The sequence below is a fragment of the Phragmites australis genome, chromosome 2 (genome assembly GCF_958298935.1).
Source record: "Phragmites australis chromosome 2, lpPhrAust1.1, whole genome shotgun sequence".
Classification (NCBI taxonomy): Eukaryota; Viridiplantae; Streptophyta; class Magnoliopsida; order Poales; family Poaceae; genus Phragmites; species Phragmites australis.
Genome location: NC_084922.1, coordinates 15,454,158 through 15,473,235, shown reverse-complemented (window position 1 = coordinate 15,473,235; position 19,078 = coordinate 15,454,158). Strand labels below are relative to the sequence as shown.

The 19,078-nt window shown below is 46.8% G+C and overlaps 2 protein-coding genes across 2 annotated transcripts; one reads left to right on the top strand and one right to left on the bottom strand.

Moving 5' to 3' along the window:
• Nucleotides 1–129: 129 nt before the first annotated feature.
• On the bottom strand, nt 130–5,063 carry LOC133900880 (pyrophosphate-energized vacuolar membrane proton pump-like). The gene is made up of 7 exons (XM_062342143.1): nt 4,601–5,063; nt 2,097–3,051; nt 1,934–2,020; nt 1,504–1,834; nt 1,004–1,414; nt 715–774; nt 130–531 (listed from the first exon to the last, which is right to left on the bottom strand). Exons 1-7 carry the CDS (start codon nt 4,878–4,880, stop codon nt 331–333), a joined length of 2,325 nt encoding a protein of 774 aa, XP_062198127.1. The 5' UTR covers nt 4,881–5,063; the 3' UTR covers nt 130–330.
• A 10,855-nt stretch (nt 5,064–15,918) lies between these two features.
• LOC133900870 (disease resistance protein Pik-2-like) lies at nt 15,919–18,845 on the top strand. The gene is made up of 2 exons (XM_062342130.1): nt 15,919–16,894; nt 17,010–18,845. Exons 1-2 carry the CDS (start codon nt 16,080–16,082, stop codon nt 18,616–18,618), a joined length of 2,424 nt encoding a protein of 807 aa, XP_062198114.1. The 5' UTR covers nt 15,919–16,079; the 3' UTR covers nt 18,619–18,845.
• The last annotated feature ends 233 nt before the right edge of the window (nt 18,846–19,078 follow it).

Sequence of the window (19,078 nt, the reverse complement as noted above, 5' to 3'; positions counted from 1 at the left end):
AGCTCCAGATTGAGCGAATGCTGTGATCCAATGGAGTGGCCAGTGGTATAACTTGTGGCCAACCTTCTCAAACTTGGAGGGCTCATCTGCAGCAATTGTTTCTTTTTACTCCAGGAATGCTATTATCGTAATCTCTTGGGCTATTTGTGTTAGTACCATGGTGCAAATCTGGGAGATAAACACTAATACAGCAGGAATATGCAAATAAGGCAGGAAAAAGCTTGTAGTTTACAATGAGAGAACTGAGGACCCAAATAAGTGACATCGAACCCTATGCTCTATCTGCGAAGTTCCTGTTACAGAATCATGTATTCAGGCAGTGCCAACACTCTACTTAAATATCAGGCCTCCGTGGGCGGCAAAGAATGGCGCGAACACAAGGGACTCCACGGCCATGAGCTTGATCAAGATGTTGAGGGACGGCCCAGATGTGTCCTTGAGTGGGTCGCCAATGGTGTCGCCAATCACAGCTGCCTTGTGAGCGTCCGATCCCTTGGGGCCCAGGGACTTGGCGTGGTCGGATGCACCTGCCTGTGGGAACAAAATGCACCTCAATCGTCAGACGACCATTCAACAACTGCATCACACACCAATAAGTTCAAAACTAATCTTGAAAATTCCAGGAGCAATCTTTCGTCAAAACCAGGTAATGGAGATTCCGGTACTGGCGAGATTGTGATCCCTACAATGCAAGAGAGTAAAGGCAATGTTTACCTCAATATATTTCTTGGCATTGTCCCATGCTCCACCACTGTTCGAAGCAGATATGGCGATCTACACGAGGGAAGAAAGTTAATGACGCAACAAAACTACAAAAGCAACTTACATAGTGTTTGGTTAGGGCATTTGTAACGTAAACAGATTAGTTATTTTTTGTTTGTTTCAGTATCCACTGTAATCACATCCTGTGTAATCAGATATCAGCGTGTAGAAACTCGATACATCCCATGAAAACGATACATCGGAGCCGTAACCTTAGTGTCATCACGAAACACTGTCATACCTGCACACCAGAAACGAGTGCGCCGGCGAGCAGTCCGGCGAGCGTCCGGACGCCGAAGAATGTGCCGGCGACAAGCGGCGCGAGCAGGACGAGCGCGCCGGGCGGCATCATCTCCCTGAGCGACGCGTCCGTGGAGATCTTGACGCAGCGCGCGTAGTCGGGTGCGGCGCGCCCCTCCATGAGCCCCGGGATGGTGTTGAACTGCCGGCGCACCTCCTCCACCATCTTGAGCGCCGCGCTGCCCACGCTCTTCATCGTCATCGCCGAGAACCAGTAGGGCAGCATCGCGCCGACGAGCAGCCCCACGAACACCTTGGGGTTCAGCACGTTGACGTCCGCGATGCCCGCGCGGCTCACGAACGCGCCGAACAGCGCCAGCGACACGAGCGCCGCCGACCCGATGGCGAAGCCCTGCAACAAAAATTTCATGGTCTAACAAACACATTTTGGACGCAGTAATCACGCGGTGTTGATACGTGAGGCCAGATGATCATATGTACCTTGCCAATTGCGGCGGTGGTGTTGCCGGCAGCGTCGAGGGCATCGGTTCTTTGCCGGATCCTGCGGCTCATGCCGGCCATCTCAGCAATCCCGCCGGCGTTGTCGCTAATGGGGCCGTAGGCGTCGATGGCCAGCCCGGTGGCGACCGTGCTGAGCATCCCAAGCGCCGCGATCGCAATGCCGTAGATGGAGGCCAGCGTGAAGCCGACGTAGATGGACACGGCGATGGCGAAGACGGGCACGATGACGGACTTGTATCCGAGGGCGAGCCCGAAGATGACGTTGGTCGCCGCACCAGTCCTGCAGGAGTCAGCGACGTCCCGGACAGGGCTGCAGATTTCGGGCAATGTTAGCCAAAATCTTTGCAATTTGCACACAAGGTTACTTCAACTGTAGGAAATCGGGGACGATTGGTGCAAACGAAATCACCTGTAAGCGTTGCTAGTGAAGTACTCGGTGGTGAACCCGATTGCGAGACCGGCCCAAAGCCCGATGGCGACGCAGAAGAACAGGTGCCTGCCATTGCCATTGCCATTTCTTAAGTTGCTTCATGAGCGGAAATGGACGTGGCGAGGAGGATGGGCGCTCTTACCAGTTCTTGACTAGCTTCACCTCTCCGAAATCAAACATGGTGAACCTGGCAGGAAGCGCGGCGAAGGTGACGACGAGGGCGGCCACGGTCATCAGCGCGGTGGAGATGATTAATTGCAGCTTCAGCGCCGGCGCGACGCCGCGGATGGTCTTGACCTTGAACAGGTCCGTGGCGAAGAGCGTGGTGACAAGGCAGACGAGGAGCCCCGCCGAGCTGATCAGCAGCGGGTAGCACACCGCCGCGAAGTTGTGGTCGGCGCCGAACGACGAGATGGACGCGACGAACAGCGCCGCGCAGGTGGACTCGGCGTAGGACCCGAACAGGTCGGACCCCATCCCGGCGATGTCGCCGACGTTGTCGCCCACGTTGTCGGCGATCACCGCGGGGTTCCTCGGGTCGTCCTCGGGGATGTTCCGCTCCACCTTCCCTACGAGGTCCGCGCCGACGTCCGCCGCCTTGGTGTAGATGCCACCGCCGACGCGGCCAAACAGCGCCATCGACGAGCCGCCCAGGCCGTAGCCGGTGATCGACTCGTACAGGCCTTCCCAGTCGTCGCCGTAGTAGAGGCCGAACAGCTTGATGGCGACGTAGAGCACGAGGAGTCCGAGGGAGGCGAGGAGGAAGCCCATGACGGCGCCAGACCGGAACGCCGTGGCGAAGGCAGCGCCAACTCCCCTCCGAGCCTCCAATGTGGTCCTGGCGTTCGCGAACGTGGCGATCCGCATGCCGAGGTACCCGGACACGACGGAAGTGGCGGCGCCGAGGAGGAAGGCGAGGGCGCTGAATGCCGCGTTGGCCAGCGCAGGCTTGCAAGTCCGGCCCTTGGTGTATTGGCATGGCCGGCTCTCGGTGCTGAACCGGTGGACGGAGCCCAGGAAGAGGAAGATCACCACGGCGAAGATCGCCGTGAAGGCCACCAGGTACTTGTATTGCGTGAAAAGGAACGAATTTGCTCCTGTATACATGATGATTTCGTCGAATTCTCGTAAAAAATTTCAGACATGAACCGCGAAAGATATGTTTGGAGCGCTGGGTTAGCAGAAACTTCAAATCAAACATTTAATTGCTACAGGAATAGTAAAAAAATTCGTTCGTTCCAAACGTAGCTGAAAGGCTTAGAGCAGAACTACAAATGCGCCTACCAAGATTTTTTTATGTTCAGAAACGTCTTTACTTTACAAAATCGACGATACATTTTTCAAGAATGCATAGATAGGCGAGAACAATAAAATAAAACAATTCCTACTTACGACATGAAGAGTCTCTATATGAGGAGTGTTGAAGTAAGTGAATTGCTATCTTTTTCATCGTCTCAGTCTTTTAGGTGAATTTTAGATGATGTAAATTAGAGAGAGGGGTAAGAAATAGGTGGTTGTTTGTCAAAGCAACGGCCTCGTAAGTCTCGTAGCCAAACTTGAAGTGTTTCTGCACCTAATTAACAAGCAAACATTGAATTTTCTTTTCAAATTACGTACGATAATTTAGTGACTGCAGGTTATTGACCAAGCACTAACAGCAGGTCATGCAGGGCATCGATTAAGGTCAAATGCAAGAACGAGTATTATACTGCTTGGTGAAGAAAACAAAAAGATCTCTCCTATGAAACCGGGAATAAACGTGCATAGAGAACCAAGTCTAGGCTTACGTGGTTAGTGATGGTGATTTACTTCTTATCTATTAGGGATTAACCCTACATTTGCTACTTGTGTGTCTCGTTAAGATGAAATTTTATTTTATTCTCGTTGATTACAAGGTATTTATGACAATCTTTAGACTGTGCATCTCTTATAGGTGCATACGTGTAGTGGTGTGAATGTGCGTGTGCGTTTGTGAGTTGTACCGGTGTTTTAAAAAAGAGAAGAAAAGAGTAGGAACGCATACAGCCTTGTGCTAATATCTATACCGGGTCAACCCTTCTACCGGCCCAAGCGCATTTTCTTAAGTTTGGAGCAAGTTTAATTATAATAGAACACAGCTTGGATGCAGTGCCCTAGATTACATCATGGTTGACTTGAAGCATGGAGATTATATGGGCAACATATGATTAATTAGCTTGTGCTTGGAGAAAACAAACGCAGGGGTTAGGTTCTGAACTAATTACAATATGATATTCGGTGGTAAAATCACTGGAAAAAAGAAATTTCGATGAACCAGAAATGGAGTGGGGATACTATCTGCTATGAATATTATGGAACGGAGGAGGAAAAAAATTGTATCACCTCCTGTCTCAGAATTTCACTAAGGTTTATTCTCCTACGTACTGAATAAATTGGGCCAGAAATGTTTCCAGAATTTAAAATTTCACTTCATATATACTTGTTAGCACAGGGAAAAAAGAGCAAGGAAAAGGGAAAAAGATGCGAAGGAAATAAATTTAATTTTGCACCAACGCAGACAGCAAGAAATGATTAACAGGATCATCAGAATCAAACCAAATTAACAGAAGAATAAAGAATCGATGAACCGACAGACAAGTAAAAGATGTGCACGTAGATTAAACTCACCAACCGAAATGGCGTTCTGGATCTCCGCGCAGCGCGCCACGGCCACCGTGCCGTCGCCCGCGCCCTCCTCCTCGTCGTCGTCTCCGCGGTCGCCACCGATGCCGACGTCCTCGTCATCACCGCCCACCCGGAAGACGGGCCCCCCGCTGTGGCCGTTGCCGGGCGCCGCGTAGGCGGAGACCTTCACCTTGGAGACGAGGAACCACTGCCACAGCGCGAAGGCGATGCCCACCGCCGCGCACGCCGGGATGACCACGTCCGCCGCCGCCGCGGAGCCCATCGGCGACACCCAACGCCGAAAACTGGCAAGCACAGAAGGGCGAGAGCGAGAGCGAGAGAGAGAGAGAGGACGCGCGCGCAACTGCCCTATTGAGGGACGAGGGCGCGTTGAAACGGAACGACCAGTTGTTTCAAACGGATCGGATCAAAATGAACCAATACAACTCGTAGACGCACACACTCCCACGTAGTCACGTAGTACTGGTTTTGCATGCGCCGGTATGTGCACGCGAATGATCCCGATCGCCGTGGATCCGGCATTCTGGTTAATACTTACATATACAAGTGAACGTTGACCAGATCGGAGCAGGCATGCGAATTAGCTTAGCAGGGAGGTAATGAGGGTAGGCTGGCTTTGGTACCAAGGTACGGTATTAACCTGTGCTAGAAGCAGTCGTACCAACTTTCGACGTCAAGTTTCAAACTCGCGTGTTTCAGCGAAGTTTCGTCCAAGTTGTTCCATGTCTGGTTTCCGGTGGATCCATGTTCCGGCAATATAATGCAAGTCCTCAGTCTCGATCATCAAATGTCCGGTTTGATGTTGCCTGTGTTCTCGATTTCTGTCGAATTTCAGGACACATACATGACATCGAGGATTCGATCCGCGTTTCCCGATGGCTTTGTTTTTTGTTTTTTTTTGGCATTCGATCCCGCGTTTTCCCAAATCAAACGTTGCATCTTGCACGCGAACAGCAGCAAGTCAAAACGAATCTCAAAATTAGAAAAAAAAAATAATTCAACGCATGAAATCAAGCCAAACCAAGTCCAGCGTCGAAATTAAATCATCCAACTATGCTACTAGTACGGGTTATTACAGATAAATTTTGAACCTTTTCATAGACAGTTATAGGTTATATCTTTGCAAAAGTGTATGTGATATCGACTTTATTACAGACGATTTTAGAACTGTCTACAATACACTTACACACAGATGTATTTTTTAAAAATATCATCTGTGTCTCTTACTAAAGTCACATATAGTGTTTATTTAAACCTATATGTGAGTAGTAACGATCACATGCGATGTTTGTTTAAACTCGTCTGTGTTAATTGTTATACACAAAGTTTTTAAAAATTCCATCTATGTCTCCCTTTCACACATATAAGCAAATTTGCTTATAGGAAGAAAGTAAGACACAAACACATTTTATGATTAACAAATTAAATATATTGACATATCATTCAGAACATCAATCACATATTGTTTATAACACAAAACACATGCATTTATATATCATAAATGTTAAGAACATCACATAGATGCACATCACACATTATTCAAAACAAATAAACCTAGCTAGCTAAACACAATCCTTAGCTATACATCATTTGTCAATCGAAAGGATGAAATGATTGACATCATGCCGATGTTGTCTACCAAAAAAACGAAAAGTGATCGACAAACTTAGGTCAATCGATGCCGTCTTTCAAAAAGATGGCATATCATTTCATCCTCCTGCGTTTTAGCATAATGTTAACTCAAGCATCATCTTCAATGAGTAGATCGTAGTCATCCGAATATGGCTGCAACTTGACTATATCACGCGTGAGTCAAAACCAAACTGCGTTACTACCAAACCGCTAGCCATGATTCAGCAAGAAATGAGCATTCAAGGTTATCTTGCAGTTGATGAAAACATTTTCATTGTGACAAACAACAATGGAGAAATTTTCATCCGGTAGAATAGAATGGAGAACGTGGTTGACAGCATACACAGGGTCGACGGAGGGGGCCTTCATAACAGTGAAGAAGATGAATTCCACCCGACCGAAGTCAACACCAAGCATCTGTGCCATCGAAGCCGTCATAGGGACAACCCCATCCTGCCACCTCCTGATTACCGTGAACTGCGCCATTGCAGATCTAAGATAGAAATTAGTTTGTGCCATCAGTTACATAGATCAAAGCAATGAAAACCTAATAAACTCTAACTAAACTGTGAAGGAAGCCGTATGAACTCATGTCGATGTAGTGAAAGGGATTCGGCCCCACCGAGATCTCGCTTCTCCAACATTGATGGCAAGTGATGACGCTTCTCAGTATAGTGGAACACTTGGATATAACGAGTGAGGAAGAAGAACAATCCTCGTCGCTTTATATCAAGAGGAGACAAGAGGTTATGTGTGTAGGAAGCCAAAAGACCCTGGGAAGATGAGCAGGTTGTGTGTATAGGAAGTCAAGAGCTAGGAGAGAAGAGCGATCAAATTTGAAAACATTCATAGATCTTTAAATACACACGAGTATTAATAAAATTCATTTGTATCTATCGAATAGATACAAACAAATCTTACAAGAAAACAGATGATTTTTTATTTAAAAAAAAATATCTGTATCTGTATGATAAAACAAACATATATATAAAAATGTATGTGAGTTCATTCACATCTAGATGCTTATCTTGTTACATATACGCCTATTTTAACAACCGTTTAAGGATATTTTGTTTTTGACGAGTTTAAAAAACCGTCCATGATATATAGTCTGTTTTTAATGATTTCATGCTATACCAACTACTAGTTATGACAATATTGTAGATAATACAAACATCCTGCTCATTCAAACCCAACTTGCATTGTGTTATTGAGTTTACCTCGTCAAATGTGATATCTAATCTGATCCTATGTTGGGACTCAACTCGGTAAAAGCTCAGTAACCTTATAGTAACATAGGAACATATTAGCCTGCCACAATATTTTTTTTTCAAATGAAGGTGAGGATTTTACTCATCAAATTGCTACAATTGATGAATAGAATCGCTATATACCTTCCTCTAAAAAAAACTAATATGTGGAATGCTAATATAAATAAAGTTTCTACCTTCATCTTAAAGTATACCGCAGAAAGGCCAATATGTTCCTATGTTACCTAAGAGCAACTCCAACAATCTAGTTAAATTTCACCTTTTATATCTTCATTTGGCTATTCACTCCAAAAAATTATCTCTCCATATTTCTACACATTCCAACAGACTAGCCAAATCCCACCCTTCACATTCCATTTCATTGCTGGGACCACACGTTAGCCTCTCTCTCTCCTCTTTCTTTTCCTCCCCTACCTATATCGATTCCTCTCTCTCTCTCCGTCATTTCCAACCGAACAGAGAAAGAGAGAGAACAAGTGGGTAGGGAGCCGCGCGGTGGAAGACGGTTGCTGCCGCAACTGCGGAGGCAGCGGGCCAGCCTCTTGCTGTGGCAGTGGGCCAGCAGAGGAAGGGCGTCGGAAGCCATGCATCAGAGGCAGGCCGGCCTCCTATGGCGACGACGTTGGCAGAGGACGCTGGAGATGGCGCACGTCAACAGCGGGCTGGCCTCCTATGGTGGTGGCGGGCCAGTGGAGGCGGGCCGACCTCTTGTAGTGATGACGTTGGTGGAGGAGGTCAGGGACGGTGCATGTCGGAGGTGGGCTGGCCTCCTGTGGTGCGATAGGCTGGCAGAGGCGAGGTGTCGTAGGCTGTGTGCAGCGGCTGGCTGAGTCGGAGGAGGGGAAGGGAGATGGTGGGAGGACAATGACAGTTGCTCGATGGTGGCCAGGGAGCACACGCTATATTTGGCGTGTGGGGAGGATGATTTGGAGGGTCTCTAAAAATGACGTGTGCGATAGCGCCTCTATTGGAGCATGATTTTTGTGCTGCTCACGCTATTTTGACGATGGCATGGGTGATAGAGTTTCTTTTGGAGATGCTCAAGTTACTCAAACTTTTACCGAGTTAACCTTGGGCCTAGCTCCAAACTCGAATCCCAACCGAGGAACGTTCAATCTCACTTCCTAAACAGCCCCAATGAAGCGGTGGTTGTACAATGCGGTATGGTTGAGGAGGTTGGGCCGAAGGAGGGATGTATTAGGTTTTGCAAATTTATTATAGAGCAAATTTTAGAAAATCCTAGATATATTGGCTTGTGACACATAACTCCACTATTTTTTGATCCAATTGTATCTAAACCCATTAGCTTTTCACATGTGGGTCTCATTTGCATTCAAGTCCATTTGGCCACTCTTGACGCCATTAGTCTGAGCATCTCCATTCGTCTTTGAGATCAAGGTCATCACTCCCCCCTATTTGTTGCTCCCTAGTTGCTTTCCTCGCGTGCACATTCGTGGGGCTATGGCCCTGAGCATAGATGCCGCTGCAACTTGGAAAATTGTCTGAAATTTTGTATAAAGTCATGTATGTGAAACTTTGCATCTTATTAGCTTGTTGTAATTAAAGAATATTGCAAATGTAGAGTGGTTGCAGATCCAGCGGAGTGTACATCATGCAAAAGTATAAATAGTAACTACGGTGTTGTAGTTGTACTTTTTTTTACAATGGATACAAAGAGTAAAACCTTTCCAATTAACAGTTTGTTCTGATTAAAAAAAATTTGGAAATGTAGAGTAGTGGTAGATGCAGCAGAGCAGATATCAATCTTGGTTTTAGAAGTGACAGAATGTGGTGATGTGGGAACGTAATGACAAATACTAATCTCAAGAGATGATGTTCGTTTAGTTCATGTACATATATTTTTTTGACAATGGCTAGGAAGAGTAAAACCTTGCAAATTAACAGTTTGTTCTAATTATTAATGTCAGGTTTAGAGGTGATAGAATGTGGTCATGTGAGAATGTAATGACACATATTAATCTCAAGAGATGACGTTCGTTTCAGTTTTTTGGCATCCATATATTAGACTAAACATTTGAATACAAGAAGGTAAAATGATAGTGATAAAGACTAAACCATTATAAAGCTTATCGGACTATAGGTAAGGCATTTTGTCAAAAAATATGCAGCCATGGTGGTGCTTAAGCCGATAAGAAGGATGCATGTCACTGGGATGTAGGCATGTTGGATACCACCCATGGGAAGGTGCAGTGTTTGGCAGGCAGACTTAGTTGGGAAGACTTATCGTGAAATAGCAGACTTTGCCGGATGTTTGAGCTACTACCGAGTTATGGAGTAAGTTGGGAGATCGGACTCATAAGTCACTATAACGTTATGGAGTTAGCCCAAGCCACAACAAAATTCTAGACTTATCCAGAATGTTGATATCTAAGTTGTAGTTAAATTCCAGACTTGAAAAAATTCTTGGGCTCCCAAACCAAAGTAAAATTTCAAATTTAAGAAAATTCTTGGGCTTCCAATCCATAGTAAAAAAACGATCAAAAGTAAATATGAATTATGAATTTATGATTTAATTTTGCTGGACATTTACACAATTTTGTAGAAGTTCCGGGGGAGGGGGGGGGGGAGGTTCTATAAAAGTTTCATGGCCTTTTTGTAATAAGGGCTGAAGCCTGTAATTGCCGGCCTTATGGGCCGTGTCAACTTGGGCTTCAACCTTTTAGACAACCGGCGCAGGCGGGTGGCGCCTAAGGCTGAGACAACCTGGGCTTTGGCCCAGGCAGCCTTTTTAGCCCGTCCAACCTAGGCAAGGAGGGGAGCCCCATATAAAGGCGAGAGGGCGAAGGTGGTTAGGGTTAGGGTTCCATCTCCCTTCCTTTTAGCTCGCCTCCATTGCCTTTGAGCCAATTGCCGTAGGCTTGTAGTCGTCGCAACAACACACCACCGTAGGTGGTCATTGTCGCCACTCCACCTGCGAGTCCATTTGGCAAGGCTGAGTGTCGCGGCAGCCAGCAACGCGCATGGCACGATATATCTCATCAAATGGGAGGTCGAGCATCGCGATCGCTGTTTCAGGAGCAGGCGTCAGCATGATGGAGGGGAAGGTGGTGCCATGGTCGCCGTCCTGGTAGCAGAAGATGGAGATGACATCGCCCCTTGTTGGTGTGCCTCGGTGAGGAGGGTGGTGGGGGCGTCGACCGGATGTAGGCGACACCGCATGTGGGAGGTGATTCTCCGCCCGCCACCACCGTAGGGGCCTTGCCCTCCTTGGATTTGCCAGCTTCTTGGTGGTATCCATTCGGAAGTCAATTTTAGTGAAAATTATAGAACCACTCAACTCATCAAGTATATCATCTAACCTAGAGATAGGGTGACGATATCTTATAGTAATATTATTGATGGCTCTACAATCAACACACATACACCAACTACCGTCCTTCTTAAAAACCAAAAGAACGAGAACAACACAAGGGCTAAGACTTTCTCGTACATACCCGCGGTCCAAAAGGTCTTGGACTTATCGTTGAATTTTCTTAGTCTCTTCCGGGTTGGTCCTATATGCAGTACGGTTTGGCGAAGTTGCGCCTGGAATCAAATCAATTTGATGTTCAATCCCTCGAATAGGTGATAATCTCGGGGTTAACTCAGATGGAAATACAACCACAAACTCCTGCAAAAGGTTGGCAATAGCAGGAGACAAAGAGCTAGATATCAAACTAAAGCATCTTTGCATATCAAAGCATAGCATGGCAGCTGTAGGATCAAGGATACCGACTAGCGGGGGGTGAATAGGTGGTTTTAAAACTAATTGCTAAGCAATTAAGAAAACTACCGAAAATAAACTAAGAATCACTAGAGCAATATGAAAAACAACTAAGACCTAAGTTGAGGTTCGCAAACCCAGGGTGACATGCAACAATTTATAATCTAGAAAGATAAATTATTTGAAGTAAATTGCATGAAAGTAAATAACTCAATGATAAGGTAAAATGCTCAAAGATGACACATGAGATTTTTTCCCGTGATCTCAGTGATTTGCCGATCACCCCTAATCCACGTTGAGGTGAGTTCAAGCTTCAAACCGTTTCTCTATCAAGTATTCAATTCTCACACGAGAATGGGCTCATTTGAGCAACTTGACCTTAAGCCGGAAATGAACAAGAACTATTCAAAACCTCGATTTCACTAGTGAAGCGCTTTACCACTCCAGCAAGGCATGCTCAAACCTCTCACAATCACCACCGCGGCTCCTTCACAATCTTCCTTGAAGGGCTCATTGGTGCCACAACCTCTAAGCCGTCTAGGAGGCGGCAACCTCCAAGAGTAATAAGTTGATGATGCTTGCTTGAAGGATCACAAGTGCAAAATTACTCAAACTCTTTGAAAATTATGCACTAGTTACTCTCAACCTCTCAAAGATGCAATCACCGAGCTAATGGAGAGGGAGAGTGAAGGGCTAGAGCTCAAAGTGTTGTATTTATATTTTAGAGTCAAGAGATGCATTCAATGAGCCAGCCAACCCCATATTTATACCCATCTTCACAAAATCTAACTGTTACTGCCATTCTGACATCTCTGCGTAAGTGGCGGTCAGACCGTAGCACCAGTGGCGATCAGACCGTAGCCGTACAATGGCTACAGGCAACGATCGAAATAAACTCTGACACATCTAGGCGGTCAAACCTCCATCCACCTCGGTCAGACCGAAACAGTCTGGGTGGTCAGACTGACGGACCCTGTGGTCAGACCGTAGGAACAAAAACTCTCTGTGTGATTCTCGGTCAGACCGGCAAGGCTCACGGTCAGACCGAGATTTAGATTTGCTCAGAATTTTAGAGGAATTTATATAGCGATCAGACCGCCCGAAGGGCCGGTCAGATCGCCACTCTCAAAGAGGCAAGACTGCCCTGGTTTGTTATACAGCGGTCAGACCACCGCCTGGCTTGGTCAGACCGCCAGCACACAAGATCACACAAAAGCAGTCTTTTCGATAGTTTTTCTCAAACTATAAACTTCAACTCTATATGATATGCAAGTTTGAGCAATTTGGTACCATAGAAACCTTAAGCAATCATTTTAACCCCTCTTAATAGTACGGCACTTATCCTATCAATCTGGTCAATTTTTCTTCTCTAATCTCCGTTGATCAGTAAAAGAAAATGCCCTACAATTATACCTTTGCCTTGAGCTAGCCATTCTTCATGCTTTTCACTCATGCAACTTCTAGCTCCGTAACACCTTTGTGACTAACCTTTTCATAACTCATTCAAACATATTAGTCCACAAAGATATATTGTCATTAATTACCAAAACTTGAATTAGAGGCCTAAATGCTTCAACAGCTCATTATCACAAATTTCAGTAAGGTCAGATTTAGTAGCAAGCATAACACACCCTTTTAGTCTAATTCCATTAAACTTAGAAGTTGTTGTTGCTTTCTTTTTTCTGTTTCGGCTATGGTGGTCAAATCCGGTAAGGTGGGCGATTCCGACTAGGTGGTCAGAGTGACTGGTCGGGACCTCGAGTGGGTGATCGGAGTGACTAGTCGGGACCCCGAGTGGGTGGTCGGAGTGCCTGGTCGAACCCCGAGGGGGTGGTCGGAGTGACTGGTCGGGACCCCGAGTGGATGGTCGGAGTGCCTTGCGGATCCCGAGTGGGTGGTCAGAATGACTGGTCGGGACCCCGAGTGGGTGGTCGGAGTGACTGGTCAGATCTCGAGCAAGTGGTTGAAGTGACTAGTGGTCGAACCCGAGTAGATGGTCGACTCGACTAGTGGTCAAACTCGAGTAGATGGTTGAAGCGACTAGTGGTTGAACCTAAGTAGATAGTCGACTTGACTAGTGGTCAAACTCGAGTAGATGGTTAAAGCGACTGTTCGACTCTAGTGGTCGAACACGACTTGATGGTCGACTCGACTAGTGGTCGAACTCGAGTAGATGGTTAAAGCGACTAGTGGTTGCGCACGAGTTGATGGTCGACTCGACTAGAGACACAATCTCGACTATTGCAGACAAGGGTAGGCTGAGATACACGATGACTAAACAGCAAGACTCGACACTAGAAACTAGATCACGATACTCGACCAACAACAAAGACACTAATGATGGACTCAAGCTCAACAACGCAAATACTGAAAATAAAATTGCGAAGGCGCAAAGTGGTTTGGACAGCAGAAAAACTAAGATCTAAATATTTTTGTGGGGCAATTTTCTGGACTCTAGGTAATGAAAAACGACGAAACAAAAGGGATAACTGAAATTATCTAACGGGCAACCGAGGCTCTGATACCATTTGATGCGCGTTTGCCTGATATTCTGAAAGGTAATATGATAAGTCGATTGGTGGAGTTTCGACGTTGATGATCCAAAGACTCCGAACAGAACAGATCGAGAACCCTCGTAACTACTACACCACTACTCCGTGGTTATCAACTGTGCCAAGACACGATTGGCCTTGCTAAGAAGGCATTTCTTGTAAGCGAATCGAGAACACAAGTAAGAACAGGTAGATGCAATCTGAATGTTGCTAATTACCAATGAAATGCTTGAGTTGGGATTCCACAAACTAAACAAGCGGCGAAACTGTATAAAACAGAATAATCTAAGTAAAATCTAAGTCTAAACTACGACAGCTACTGTATATATAGGGGGATGTGAGGAGGTCATCCTAGGGTTGTGCAGCCGTGGAAAGAGGCGTACACAACCTGGACTTCAACATCGACACAATTACAAGACCCAACTAGGTCCAATACGGTGGTGTATCACCTTATTTCTTTGACTCTGACTAAACTATAAGGAATATTTGGTTGAGCTCATATCCATTGTAAAAGGCTCGTCGTAAGTTTTCCAGAATATCCAAGATTTCCTAAAAAGGACTTCGTATGAGAGAGTTATGCCCATTTTACTGACGTGCTGTCGTGTGACTCGAAGACGACGACGACAACTAGAGCTCAGCCTTGAGTCCGAGTAGACTTGACCTTCGATGGGTGACGTCTTGGTAAGGTTGTGATGCTTCTTCCACGTTTCTAAGCAATAAAATATCACAAGAATTTAGTAGTAATCCATCCAAGGAAGCATGAACAACGGGAAACGAGTTCATTTGGTGATCTAATTGTCGTGCATGTGCTCTTGTAATTGGATCTTGTATAATTTAAGGATTATTGGCGGTATTGATCATATCCGAAGGAGCCATGGACTCATCAAGCATCGCAGAGGCCACCTCCTCCATGACGCGATGGGGTTGAGCGCTACCAGCGCAGGGCGAGCTCCTACACGGTGGCGAACTTCTCCAGCGTGGTCACCGGATCGACGTGGATGCAGCGACGACATCAGAGGGGATGCAAGCGGCCTGGTGCTTTTTTCCCCTTCTTTTTTTCCTCCGGCATTTGCATGTAAATTGCATGTGTGCTCCGCCCCGCGTGAGGTATGTGCCACAACCATGCGCTGCCTTCTTCTATCGCTGTCCCAGAGCGTGCGCACAAATATCACGGATTATCCTAGGGACCACCGCCGTCCTACGGCGTAGCGAGGCGACGAAGAGGAGGTAGGCCAAGAGAAAGAGAAATCTAAAGAAATACAGGAAAGATTAAATCAAACATTATATCAAAAATATATTAGAAAAGAGAACTGTGTACTGTACTTGTAGGGATGAAAACGAACGGGAACGGTCGAGAAAACCCCCTAACCATTTTCATTTTCACATTTTCTCTCGAAAACGGAATCGAAAACGGGAAAGCCGGAAACAGGTACGAACTCGGGAATATCGGGATATCAAAAACGAACCAATCCGAACATAAATATGCGGGTATCAGTCAGGAACCGATAATTTAAAATGAGAACACCAATCTATAGAACAATAATTTCAAGCATCGGCGCGACACATAATTAATTCACACCAACAAAAGTAATTTATATCATACACAGATGAACCATATAATAACATAAGTATCAACTGAAAAATAACTACCATGTCGTAACTCGAGTACTCGACATAACATACAATCACACAAAGACTAGGATTGGAGGTGGTGCAAGAGTTTGAACAACATCGGTAGGTCAGCAACCGACTGAGACTGGACCACTAAGATCTAGTTGAACTTTGAAATATGGGTTATGTTTGGACTGACCGGCTGGGCTTGGCATATGGGCTACATTATGATTTGTGACGTTTAATCTCAATTAGAAAAACGGAAAATTTTAAATTAAAAATGAGAAATCCGAAAACAGTCGGAAAAACCACATAACCGTTTTCATTTTCACATTTTCTCTTGAAAATAAAATCGAAAATGGATGAGAAAATATAAAAAACGGATCGGATCGAAACGAAATTTATCCAGTCAGTTTTCATCCCTATGTACTTGGTAATTTGCTTCCTTTTGTCTTATATTTTCTTTTGTCCGAGAAAGCCGCCTGCCTGCATCTACTGTATAACCGGAAAATATTACGCGCACCCCGTCAGCACCACCATTCCACCAAGATCAAGCGACCAAGACTTGGGAGCTCTGCAAGTCCACGCCCATCCTTCCTCCCCGGCGCTCGATCGCGGCGAATCCCGCAGATCGAGATCTGTCAGGAGACCGGGGTCGGGGACGCGGCAAGATGGACATCGTGGTGGGCGCGCTGTCGGACATGGTGGACGCGCTGCCGGAGAAGCTCGGCGAGCTGCTGGAGCAGGAGTGCGCGCTGCTCGCCGGCGTCCGCGGCGACGTAGGCTTCCTCCAGAGCGAGCTTAAATCTATGCGCGCCGCCATCCACCACTGCGAATCCCTGGACCACCCCGACACCCAGACCAGCGCCTGGGTCGGCCGCGTCCGCGAGCTCGCCTACGACATAGAGGACTGGGTGGACCTCTTCGCCATCCGCGTCGACGACAGCGGCACCCAATCCTCTTCCGGGTTTCGTGCCTGGATTCGCCGCGGTTGGGACAAGGTCACGAAACTCCCCGATCGCCATGTCATCGCCAACGAGCTCCAAGAACTCAAGAAACGCGTTGTTGAGCTGAGCGAGCAGCGGAACCGCTACAGCTGCGCGCTGCCCTTCCCCGCCGAGGCACGGCCCACCGACCCCAGGCTAACCGCGCTCTTCGTCGACCCAGGCAGCCTCGTCGGCCTCGACGGGCCGGTGGAGGAGGTGTCCAAGCTTGTCATGGACGACGGTGGGAGGACTGAGCTCAAGATCGTCTCCATTGTCGGGATGGCCGGCGCCGGGAAGACGACGCTTGCCAATGCGGTGTACCGGCGTCCCGAAGCGCAGAACACCTTCCCGTGCCGCGCTTTCGTCTCCGTCGGACAGAAACCGAACATGCTCGGTAAGACCCTCACGGACATGCTTGCGCAAATCAGCGGCAGGCACTGCCGAGGCGAGGACATTAACCAACTCATCGTGAGGGTCAGAGAAATACTGGACAAGAAGAGGTGGGCCTAGTTTGGCTTGCTGAATTCTGACAATTTCCATGGTTCATACTTCATAATCGCACACCGATTTGGTAAATTGCTTCATCTGGGCATTCTTTTTCAATTATGCAAACAGGTACCTCATTGTGGTTGATGATCTATGGAGTAGCCAACAATGGGGAACAATAAGGTGTTGTTTTCCAGAGAACAATCTTGGTAGTAGGATACTCACCACAACAAGGAATGATGCATTGCCAACGGATTATTATTCGAGCAAATTTGTACACAAGGTTGGCCTCCTTAGCGATGCCGACGCCAAGGAATTGTTTCTGAAGAAAGCTTTCGGTAATGGGCACGGTTGTCCTCAACATCTGGAGGATGTTTTTGCCCAAGTCATGAGAAGATGCGGTGGCCTGCCACTTGCTGTAGTTAGCAGAGCTGGCATGTTGGCTCACAAGCAATCAAGGAATGAATGGGAGAGGCTTGAATTGGACTCGCTATGCAGTTCACATCCAGATGGATCAGATGGGGTGAAGCAAATACTCAATCTTAGCTACAACGATCTAGCACCACATCTCAGGACATGTCTGTTGTATCTAAGCATATTTCCTGAGAACTCTGAGGTTGACACGGAGCGCCTAGTGAGGCGATGGATTGCTGAAGGATTCATTGCTGAAGCGCGGGGTGGAAGCACAGAGGAAACAGCAAGAAGCTACCTCATTGAGCTCATCGGCAGAAACTTGGTACAACCATTGGATCTGAACCGTGATGGTGTCCCAAGGCGTTGCAGAGTTCACCCAGTGATACACGATTTCATTGTTTGCAAGTCCATGGAAGAGAACTTTTCCACTCTGGTGGATGCTCAGCACCATAATGCCCCAACCAGTAATGGCACTGTCCGCCGGATGTCTCTGCAGAACAGTATCAAGCAAGATAAATCTGTGGCGAGAAATGAACCTACAGACTTGTCTCATGCTCGCTCAGTCACCGTCTTTGGTCAAGGCAGCGGTGCGCCTCGCTTGACTGATCTGAAGGTGGTGCGTGTGCTGGACCTTGAAGACTGCAGCGGTCCAGTATGCCTCGACGGCCTATGCGATCTGCTGCTGCTGAGGTACCTGAGCCTCAGAGGCACTGGTGTCAGTGAGCTCCCGGAACAAATTGGCGAGCTAAGATGCCTCGGGACACTAGATGTGAGGTCCACACAGGTGAAAGAGCTGCCTCGCAGCATTCTCAGGCTCGAAAAGCTGATCCATTTGCTCGCTGGGAGTGCCAAGCTGCCTGACGGGATAGCTAAGATGAAGGCCCTGCAGACATTGTCAAGCGCTGGTACCACGAACAGCTCTGTGAATGTCAACGAAGAGATCAGTGAACTTGCTAGCTTGAGGGAACTGGAATTGTTTTGTGATTTAACTGAAATGCTGGGTTCCGGAGTCACGTTTCCCCGTGCTGGGTTCCGGAGTCTTATGAAGCTGTGCATCAGGTGCAGCTCCCCGTCGGTGACCTTTGAGCCCGATGCACTGCCAATGGTCCAAGAGCTTGAACTGAGGTTTGAGAAAGGCCTCGCCGATGAATCAAGTGGTGTGTCCGGCATTGAGCATCTGTCTAGCCTGAAGCATGTGCTCCTTGAGTTTTCGCAGCACGATGCGGGCGCCATGGCAACTGTCAGCGCAGTGAGGAACGCCACCAACACGGTCCACCCAAATCGTCCAGAAGTCACTGTCAACGTGGATGGGAAGAGTTACTAATACGGCGTGGAGCATTGTGCAAATTTGCCTCCGAGCAAGAGAGGTGCAACACAGTTCATCACAAGACAGTGGAAGGTGTCTGTTCATTTCATTTCTAAGCACTTCCTTAACAGGTGATGCTTTCGTGGTTTCTTGAATTGTTGTGTGTTTGAGCTTTGTGTAAGTGATGTACATTTTCGATTTGCTTCTGTGTCATCGTTTATTCATCAAAAGTGTGATGTTTCTGCTGTTGTTCCTTGCTTTCAGGACCCTGGGCTTGTTCTATAACGTATTTCACAACAGCGCAAAACTGCATATCCAATTGGAAACCAAATAAATAAATAAATGAAAACTTGAAAATAAGTTTGCATTTGACAACAAATCAAAATACACATAAAATTGTCGATGTAGTCCGTGAAATTTTAAAGCAAACCTTAAAATTTTACTTCAAACACAAATCTTGAAAAACATAGAAGGGGGG

Coding starts and splice junctions, on each gene's coding strand:
- LOC133900880 (XM_062342143.1), bottom strand. CDS start 4,880: ATGGGCTCCGCGGCGGCGGCGGACGTGGTCATCCCGGCGTGCGCGGCG. Junction 3,052..4,600: donor CCAGAACGCCATTTCGGTTG/GTGAGTTTAATC, acceptor TCATGTATACAG/GAGCAAATTCGTTCCTTTTC. Junction 1,415..1,503: donor CCACCGCCGCAATTGGCAAG/GTACATATGATC, acceptor TTTTTGTTGCAG/GGCTTCGCCATCGGGTCGGC.
- LOC133900870 (XM_062342130.1), top strand. CDS start 16,080: ATGGACATCGTGGTGGGCGCGCTGTCGGACATGGTGGACGCGCTGCCG. Junction 16,895..17,009: donor GAAATACTGGACAAGAAGAG/GTGGGCCTAGTT, acceptor TTATGCAAACAG/GTACCTCATTGTGGTTGATG.